The 10,604-nt window shown below is 38.6% G+C and overlaps 1 protein-coding gene across 1 annotated transcript; it reads right to left on the bottom strand.

Annotated features, from left to right (window-relative positions):
• Positions 1–3,743: 3,743 nt before the first annotated feature.
• On the bottom strand, positions 3,744–5,960 carry LOC134265003 (uncharacterized). The gene has a single exon (XM_062747247.1). The coding sequence runs from the start codon at positions 5,958–5,960 to the stop codon at positions 3,744–3,746; it is 2,217 nt and encodes a 738-aa protein (XP_062603231.1).
• Positions 5,961–10,604: the final 4,644 nt, after the last annotated feature.

The following is a 10,604-nucleotide window of genomic DNA, read 5'->3' as shown; positions in this document are numbered from 1 at the left end:
TAAAATGTCACTGAATGTGCTCCTTTATTTTTTAAAGAGTTTTAGAAGCAAAATCATATACTGACTCTCAATCCTTCAAAAACACAATATGTATATTAAATCTTGAGATTCAGACTTTCAGACTTTTAGGCTTTCAGTTTTAAAAACTTTCAGGCTTTCAATCTTTAAAAAACTTTCAATCTTGAGGACTGAGTATTTTAATATTTATTTTGTAAGTCTTGTCTTTTATGTCATTACTATTAATCCTTAGTCATTCAAACTTTTCATATGTGTAAAACCAAAGTGTTGAAATACAGTGTTTGTGTAATCTTCTTCATGTTTATCTTAAATTTCTGCTTTTAATACAGTCAAATATAATTTGTGATGATCAAAATTTACAAATTGCCTGACCTATACATATTTAAAGTTTCAATATCATACACTCTTGAATATTAATAAATATCAAAATATAATGATTCAGCATTAGCTATCATCCATACACTTGTTAACCTAAGGAAATGATCATAAGTTTAACTCATGAAATTCTTCATGCAATTTTGAAGAATCTCTGTTATAAAGGATGGTAAAGACAAAAGATCCATACATTTCCAAGTAGTCATAATATTTTAAAACTATATATGTACACATTTTAAATTAAGGAACATTGGAAGAAACCTTTTCCTTTATAACTCATGACATTTCATGCAGATAATGGCTATGATATGTAAATAATCTTTTTATGAAAAGAGAATGGTGTAAAGTTACTCTTACCCCACACCCAAGGGTAGAGGGAAGGGGGGTGAATCCCTTTCTTTTTTTTTTTTTGTCCAAGGAAAACCTGAATTTTAAAGTTTAAAAATGATAAAATTGAATTAAATTAATAAAATTAATTTATTTTCTAAAAGTTTCTTTTTTTAAAATTTGAACATTTAAATTTTTTTTCCTTTTGATTACCAGGCTGTCTAATAGGTAAACTGCATAAAACTGAATACAGATCATTTAAAGTCTTGCATTTTTTATGGCAAATCATTAAATAATGGTATAATATATATATATAAACCTCAGCCATACATAAACAGGGAGTGAAACTGAAAAGCCATGCAGGTTTGCATTCTTAATCTTATTTTTTTGTTTACTATATGTATGACTTGTACCACTCCAATTGAATAAATAAATAAATTAAAAAAAAAAAAAATAGGCTATCCTCTCCTTAAGTTTTCTGTAACCATTAGCACACTCTCAATAAAAACAGCACCTTTTAGAAAAAAATTATGGTTTTTTTTCCCTGTTTTATGTTAGACAGACTTATTTTCTTTGAAACTGTGTTCATGTGAAATTGAATCCTTTTGACCTTATATACCTTAAAATTGAAGAAGTAAAAAAAAAATTATACCTGTTTAAAATGGATCACCATGTTCAGTGAGATACTTTAGTGAGATACTTTAGCAACAAAAATACAGGACCTGTGACCCTTCTATTTATAACAACACTTTTTTTTAAAAAAATTCTAAAATTTATTCAATGATTTACACTTCTATTTCTTCTTCTGATGATCGGTCCTCAATCAGTCGCGTCAACACCCCAGGTCCTTTGTTTTCCATCGAGTCTTTAATCTGGGAAAAAGGGATGCGACAATACACGTACTCTGTAGGACAATAATGAGGTGGAAACGTCAGTCCTTTTTTCTCCATCTTGATATAATATTTCAGACAATCTCCAATGTCCGAGAACCATGAACTTTCATTCCGAATGGTGTTGATGGGTGTCAGAAGATTCCTTTGAGTACAAGTAACCCATTTGTATTGCTGATAATGTTGGTTGATTTTCACCCTCACTTTAGATCCTGTTAGAGGTGGGATTTTCATTCTTTTTTCCAACCACACATTGTCCAGGGAATAGCCTGGATGATTTTCATAGAAATCCATGATGGCTCCTATTTTAGTTTTCATCCAGTCTCCTTGCATGTACATACACTGACTAATGGGACTCTCACAATACCAACGATACTGCATCTTTGGGAAAAACACGTCTGACTTGTTTCGTGTAATTTTTCAGAATGAGAGAGAGTTGTTTGTTATATACCTCTTGAATAAAGCTCCGCTTTACATATATATACCTTTACTGTAAGAGCCGTGTGCAAAACATATACGATAGACCTACGTTTTTTATGCTGACTGCACAGGTAAATACTGGCGCTGTGTGCAAAAACATAAACGATAGACCTACGTTTTTTATGTACACAGGTTTAATACTTGGCAGCGATTCAAATCCCTGATTGTGACGTCATCCTTACAAACCTTATGTATAGAGAGAGCGCTTAGTTGTGTGTTTATAGGGAAAAACAATACTAGAATTTTTGGGTTTTTTCTTTTATTTTATTTATTCATAACAACAAGAACATTATAATAATAAACATTCAAAACTTTTCTTCAGTTCTTTTTGTATGGGGAAGGATCTCCTCATGTACAAATAGTGTGTTTCACAACGGTTACCACGGTTAATGATATCGTATCTTTTTAGGGGGCCCACTTTCTTACCATAATCTTTAATACAATCTCCGGGTTTTTCTATCCATTTCCCTTGAAACAAAGTGCTTTCGGGTCCCTCTCTCTGGTGAGGCAAGACGTAATTGATTTTCCATTTGAATTCCCGATACTTGGGATGTCTGGGTCCTGCTAAGAGCAGGATGCTGTCCCCTATGGGATTAGGTAACTTGATTCTCTTATACAGGTAGATTTCATGGTGACCTGTTTGTCCTGGATTCTGATCAAAGAAATCTTGAATACATGCCTCTTTGTTTTTCATCCATTCTCCCTTTAAAGTAGTACCTTCAGGCTCTACTATTTTCCAACGATACTCTGAGCTTAAAATTTCCATGATGTGCTCTGTCCCTCACTCAGATCAGAAATGATCTCTAGGATTTGTAGGTCTCCTTTTTATATAGAGACTGGAGTATCTATTTTTTAACTTGCAGAGGAAAAAACCAATAGAGAATTTTAAATTAAGAATAATTCAATAATCTCATTCTTTTATCACTGAGTGTGGTAAAAAAAAAAAATCTAGGTCTGATTGCTTTAACAATAGAAAACACCAAATTTGAGTTCTGTCCTTTTATTTATAGTTAACACAGAAATATCCGTTTGGACTGTTGAATCTCGCCTCGACAGATGGGGCAAAAATGAAAAGAAGGAGCACACAAAGCACAGCAGCATACGTGTCCGCAAGGTAGAAAAACGATTTTTAATTCCTCGTCTAAACAAATGTGACATTTTCCTCGAGCCTGGACTTCTGGTTCTGGGTTCAGTAGAGGTTTGATCTCAGGTAAAGGTTTATATCCCTGCTTCACTAAGTCCCCGACAAATATACTCATCACCCAGCTTCGTCCTTTATACTGATTAATGTAAGGACAATTGGGGTTCCAATAAGCATGTTCTGCATAAGGATCCTCCTCAAGATCCCAATTCGTTAAAGTCATTCCACAATGAAAACAGGTAGCGTTATCTTTTAGTCCCCTGTAGAAAAACCCAGCTCGAGCTAGGTCTGGTATTTTTCCTAAGAGAGGTTCTGGCCATCCCTGCTCAAAAGTAGCTTCTCTTTTTGAGAGTTGAGCACACTGAGGATAACGCATGGGTTGGTCTGGCTCGCGACTCCCCATGATTAGAAATGACCTTTGATTTTGAATAAGAATACCTTTTATAGAGAAAAAAACAACACATAAAAAACAATTCAATTTTTTATTTGTAACAAACAAACAAACAAACATATCAATAACCATAAGGTAAAGTGTTATAATTCTCTACAATTTGTCTCTTGTCATATACAATTCTAACTGTTTTCTCTGAAGGTTTGTTCACCACCTCACAATCCCGGGTCCTCTGGATTTTGCTGGGATAGGGGACTTTTATTTCCTCTATTTCTCCCTTGAGCATTTTTTGTAAAGTCTCTGGGCACACCAACTGAGAGGTTCGATGGTTGAGAGTGACCCCTTTGCATTTATGAACCTCGGTTCCTTTGTCCGTTCGGAAAGCATAATTTTTAGGACCTGCCGACATGAATTTAGTGATGTGATCCCCGTCTAATTCGTCGGTCCATTCTCCTAAACTATGGCCCAAAGTAGGATTAAAAGCTCCTTCCTTGTGTTGGTAAATGATACTGTCCGTATCATAATAAAGGCCCCGTTCTTCTAAAGGTCGTAAAGTCTCGTAGAGATGTAAGCGGGCATAGGCGGTGGTAAAACAAGCTAGGATCACGTTTCCAAAGGGACATTCTTCGACGAATTCCTGTTTGTCTTGAAAATTCACTAGCATCTTGTCTTCAATGGAATCTTCTTTATTGACTAAGAGTCGCACACCCTTGATGTCGAGAGTCGAATTTTGTAAGAGTTGATGTAATTCCTCTACTTCGTCCAAGTATCTGACTTTGGGTAATAACAAGCGTTGAGCAAATTTTCCCCACAGACAATTTAAAAAGAGTTTAGCAATGGTTCTTAACACTGGATTCTTCTTGATACTGAGAATGTCCATCATGAATCCTTCTTTGTATAACACTTCTCGAATGTAATCTTGTTCTTGTTCTGAGGTCTTACATTCGGAGGGAAATCCGGACGCTTCCTGTTTGATCTTGAGGAAGGTATCGATGTAGTCTTTAAATAAGTCTTGACTGCGTTCTTTGAAATGCCACACTTCGTAAGTTTGCTCTAAGGTATACCCCATGTCCAAGGCTTTATGTAATTCGGTCGTCACCCAAGTACCCGTGAGACTACGTTCCCGGTCGGTGTGTTGACATGGGTGTTGAGACGTAGAGTCTTGTTGTTGGGCACAGGTGCGACATAAGGGAAATAATAACTTACCTCCCGTCCGATAAGGTAATACGGGGTGAAAGAGGCCTCGGGGTGGTAAGACCCGACAGTGAATGAGACCGAAATAACTTCTCACGTCCTGGAAGTCGTCTGTGATGATCTCGGGATGCCCTAGGGGAAAAGGTCTGTGTTTCAACACGTAAGGGTATAAGGAACACACGTCCACGTATCTCATGTCCCCTTCTTCACAATATAATTTAGTGGCATTGGTCCGGCCTCCGTACAGGGCTTCTCGAGGTTTCAAAGGATCCGGAATGTCCAGATCTCGTACAAATTGCTGTAAAGTCTCATCTTGTTGCACTTGTTGATCGAAATCGTGCTCCCAGATACTACACACGTTGTACCCCATGTCCTCTAAATCCGCAGTCCTTCTGAGAGTTTTCTCGTGTAATTGTTGGTAAGTAAATTGGGTCCGGTGAGGATGAGTTTCCGTCTGTAAACTGGGATAGCAAGTGGGGCATCCGTGCCAATAGCATCCGTAAAATTCGTAGACGGTACGAGTCGCTTCCTGGTATCCGTCGACGGTATAATTTCCGATCGGGACTTCGCCTCCGTTTCTGGCATGTCGTATGTGACATCCATTCTGATGACTCATCCAGGTGAGCCATCGACAGGCTTTGGCCGAATATTGTCGTGCCGGATCATACCCGAGGTTCGGAATGATGGCAATGCTGTCTTTAGGCATGAAATTTCGACGGTACGCTAAATTAGCAGCACTGGCAAACGTGATGGATTCCTGGAAAGGGTCCACGTTGACCAACTTCTTGAGGGTGCTTCTAAACCGTGCACAGCATTTGTGTAAAATGTCGACGTCCGAGACACAATACCCTACAAACTCTTTCTGGAAATCAAACACTTTTCCCCTCTGTTGGTCGTACCATTCGAAAAAAGCTTTTCGTCCACTGCTAGTCATTTCGTCCGGATTGTAGAAAACTGCCGGTGGATAAGGTCCCACGTAATTCTGGTTCTGTTCCGTATTAAAAAAGTGGGGGAAATAACCTTTCTTCATTTCGTTCAAATCGAAAGCGGAGGGCATCTGGGCCAAAGGAAAGGTTAAGAAACTATACGAGTCGATGAATTTGAGTCCACATATTTCCATGGACAAGATCTTACTCCCGTTCATGATCACGCTAGGTTTCAGGGGAGAAGAATGCACTATGTAATTCAAAATGAATTGTCCGTCGTAGCCTTTGAAGTTATGGGCGATGACGATGGCCCCGTCGTGTACTAAAGTGGAATTCTTAGTACCTGTAGTGGGTTGAAATAACCAGTCCATGAACTTCTTTAAGGTGTCTGGGCCTTGAAATAGGTGCTGACGGGGTCCCATGTGTTGACAATGAGGACAAGGTTGGTCTATGTCTAAACCATCGCAATGTTGACAGACGCGATGTGCCACACACAGATTAGGGACGTGAATGCCCGATTCCTGAGTGCATTCGAAATCGAAATAAATGGTAAACTCTAAGGTGTCTTCTCCCTTCTTCTTCTTCTTCTTGGGTTTCTGTGGAACGTAGCACCGATGATCGGCATCGACGATTTTCTTACAGATCTTACACTGTTTCTGATCTCCGCATTTGTGATGAGGAAATAATTTCTTTGGTATCCAGGACTGACACTTCTCGCATAGTCCCATTAAATTGCAGACAGTAGTGGTGGTTTTCTTACCATGAGGTTTTAAATGATCTTCGTAGCAGGTCCTGTTCTTAAAAGTTCCATGGCATTCCTGGCATTTAATCTTGATCCCTTCATCGGGACATTTAGGGTGATGTCCTAAACAATAGGGACAGCGATGAGGGCACTTGGACCGATGGTCTGTGACATTCCTGTACCCCACGTCGCAATGATCACAGTAATAGGGGTTCCCCGTTACTCCCGCCATCGATATGATGGCATCGCAATGACGGTTGTCTAACAAAATGTTCAAACAAGTTCCATCTCCCCAGCCTTTGAAGATGCGCTCTAAACAGAGTTTAGTGGAAGTAGATTTGAACTGAAATATTTTCAGACGATACTGAGGAGCTAATACCTGTTGTAATTTTATCCACTCTGCAGATCCACAAGCTTGAGTGATATCACATCCGGCCTGTTCCATGAGAGCTATGGCTTCTCGTTTCTGGTCTAAGGATTGATCTCCCTTCCGCATACGTTTCCATTGTTTTTCCCATTCCGGGTCTGGATGATCGGGTTTCTGACTGTGTAATCGAGTGACGGCGATGGCTCTAGCTAAACACAATTTATCATGGGGATTGACGATCCGAACGATGGCTCGTTTATTTTTCTTGAAACTCTCCTTATTCACTTGTAGATGTTTGGTTCTGTCTCCACCACTCCCCTGGGGATTCTCGATGTGTAACAGCTGGAATTCCGTGGAGCCGTCGCCGATTTTGAACTCCTTTTTGGATTGTTGCACACGATTTATTTCTTCAAAAATGACGTCTTCGTTTAATTTTTTACACTGCATAAACGGGTACGAAATGTCCGAATCCAAAGATGGGTGTTTTATGTTCAGGCTAAGGTAATCGTTAGGATCACACTGCATTTTCAATTTGAAGTCCTGTAACATGGTTTTGAATAATCGTCGAAGGAAAGCCGTGGTTTCTTCTTCTTCTGGAAATTCATCGAAATGAACGACATATTTTTTTTCATGCGCTTTAAATTTTGGTGAGGTCCTTTCTTCACCTAGTCTCATGTGATAATACTCCGAAATGGGTTTAGGTGGTAAATCTATTTCTCTCTCGGTACTTTTTCGTTTCAATGTTCGTCGAGGCTGTACCTGTTTTTCTCTAGTAGAATCCATGTCTATCACCCTGATGGCTCTGAGGGTAAAATGAACCCAGAGTGAAAGAAAAACCACATTTATATACAGTGGATGACGTCATAATACACAGGTAAGCATTTTTGCACACGGCCCTAAACAAACTTGGCTCGCTGCCAAGTATTTACCTGTGTAGTCAGCATAAAAAAGGTAACGTAGGTAAAACGTATATTTGCACAAGGCCCTTAAGTTTTTGCACACGGCTCTCTTTACAGGTGATGCAACAGGTATATAAAGCCTAGGTATTTTTTGCACACGGCTCACACCAGGTATATAAAGCCGAGCTGGGAGTACCCTGCACTCATTGTACCCATCATGTATTTCACGTGGAGATTGATCTATTGGTTTGATGTAGAAAAATATGTTTGTCATTACTGTGATCAGAATACGATGAATTATAAAACATTGACAGTGTATAACTATCCGGGATGGCATCAGAGAACGTACAGGATTTGTCAGCATTGTGAAATGCCATTTCCACACTGGTATGTGGATGATGAGCCTTCTTTAGAAGATTGCGGTTGTAGCTGGTGCCTGAAATACTTCATACACAAGAAAGGAATTGAGAACATACCGCCTCCCCGATGGATGAAAATGACTAGGAACAGACCGTTGAAAGAATGTATGATGTGCTACCAGGAAAAGACTCAAGGAAAATGGAAATGCGAACAATGTCGGCAATATCCGTGTTGTGAGGAATGTGTGAAGAAACTCTTTGAGACGTCCTACCAGAAATGTCCCTTATGCCGATACAGTGGAAATTAAAATCATTTTTGTATTTTTTCATTGTGAATAAAAATTGAAAATCACAATCTGTCTTGTTTGTGTTTTGTTTTCAGTAAAAAAATCCAGGTGGTTCTTGTCTTTCAGTAAAACCAGTTCAAACCGGTTATAGGACTGTCTAGACTGTGAATGCGTGACGTCATAATCACATTCTTGCAATGTTTTTTTTTGCACACGGCGCATTTTTTACCTGTATAGTCAGCAAAAAAAAAAAAAAAAAAAAAACGTAGTACCTACGTATAGTGTAAAACACACTCCGTATTTTTAAGGGGATAGGGTTAGGGGTAGGGGTAGGGGGTTAGGGTTAGGGGGTTAGGGCTAGGGGGTTAGGGTTAGGGTTAGGGGGTTAGGGTTAGGGTTAGGGTTAGGGCTAGTTAGGGTTAGGGCTAAGGGATTAGGGCTAAGGGGTTAGGGTTAGGGAGTTAGGGCTAAGGATTAGGGTTAGGGGTAGGGTTAGGGTTAGGGTTAGGGGGCTAGGGTTAGGGTTAGGGGTTAGGGGGTTAGGGTTAGGGTTAGTTAGGGTTAGGGTTAGGGCTAGGGTTAGGGGGCTAGGGTTAGTTAGGGTTAGGGCTACCACTCAGTTGACCCATTTATCCCCTCCACCAATCAAATCATGTGATTTTCTCTCAGCCAATCAGAATCTTCCGGGCTATCTAGACCCCTTATACTAAATGGGATCATATTTGATCAGCAATAATTCCAAAGTATTTGTTGCACTAGGAGCATTTAAGTAAAAAAAATGGAAAAGAAAATTACACCTGAACTTGTTCTGTTGTTTCACTTAAATTTTGTAGAAAACTTTCCGTTTTTTTTTTATTTACATTCATAATAAAATAAAGAAAATCTAACAACACAACTGAACCGATGAAATTGAAAAAAAAGGAGTTTAATCATAAAACAATTAAAATTTTAGTACTAAAATACTTAAATTTAGAACATTTTTAATTATTAAGAATATTTCTTGGCATGATTAGAAGACTTTCCATCGTGTAACTTGAATCTTTAAAAAAAAAAGTGTTACATTCCTTCTGAATATATATCAATGAGTATAGAGCGCATTGTGAACGTATTGTGAACACAGCCAGCGCAGTGAGAACGCCGTGAACACGAAGTGAAAACTCCTAACGCGCCGTGAAAACTCCGCGGAAGCGCAGTCAATCGCCGAGAGATCTCCGTGGGAACGCAGTAGAACGCCGTGAGATCGCCGTAGAATCGCGTCCGTCGCCGTAGGGACGCCGTGACATCTTCATATTGTGAAAATTTTACAGAAATTTGTGCAATTTTCCTGCGATTCCATGGCGATTTTAAAAATTTAACAACGCCGTAATGACTCCGTGTGAACGCAGTTGGTGTGACAGGGCCTTTAGTCTACAAGACTTTTTATTTGACGTCATACTTTCGTCACTTAAACGGCTCGGGTATTTCCGATTTTGTCGGAAACTTCCGAAAAGTTCGGAATCTCGATCCCGATTTCTTTGGAAATAAAATAAAGCTGTGTAAAGGTTTGGATAGTCAATAACTGCGCTCGCCCCAACGGTCGCACCGTAGAACATATTAGCGAAATGTTGACGTTGTGGACAAAAACTTTGATTCTATATAATTAATTAAGTTTGTGACATGTTTTAAAACTACAGGGAATGAAAATAACTCAGAAAAATGATCAAGCCCATTTTATTTCCTATGATCTTGTTTTATGCATTTTTGTTGCACAAACACATATAAGGCCTACAAGTGACAGTGACGATTTTATGGACGCAGTCCACTAGATCATTAGTTCGAGATACATATTAAAAATCTCACGAGATGCGAGATTTCGCCATACGAGTCGTCATCGATGACTTTAAAATGTGAAGGGTCTTAATTAAAAACAAAATCTGCTTCTGGCTGTTTCATGATTAATTATAAGTTCCTACTTAAAAAAAAAATCAATGAGAAAAAGAGATAAAGTAAGACATTTTACAGGCAGATGGTCAGATATATAATATCCCAGATGAAATTAAGAATTCGTCAATTCTTGTCAAACTCTGCAAAAGTAAAACTGTTTTTCTTTTAATTAGATTTATGTTTAAAAGGACAGGACTGCAAATCTGATGTGATACTCTTATGTTTTGACAGCAGAGTATCACTTTTTGTTGATTTTGATATTACAGTATAATTTTATAATTTAAT

The sequence above is a fragment of the Saccostrea cucullata genome, unplaced genomic scaffold (genome assembly GCF_032062105.1).
Source record: "Saccostrea cucullata isolate Sc308-1 unplaced genomic scaffold, CSIRO_AGI_Scuc_v1 ctg10446, whole genome shotgun sequence".
In the NCBI taxonomy this organism is placed as follows: Eukaryota; Metazoa; Mollusca; class Bivalvia; order Ostreida; family Ostreidae; genus Saccostrea; species Saccostrea cuccullata.
The sequence above is the reverse complement of the archived record's forward strand: the minus strand, read 5'-3'. Positions and strand labels throughout refer to the sequence as shown.

Excerpts from the sequence above, each read along its gene's own strand:
- LOC134265003 (XM_062747247.1), bottom strand. The coding sequence starts at position 5,960 with ATGAACGGGAGTAAGATCTTGTCCATGGAAATATGTGGACTCAAATTC.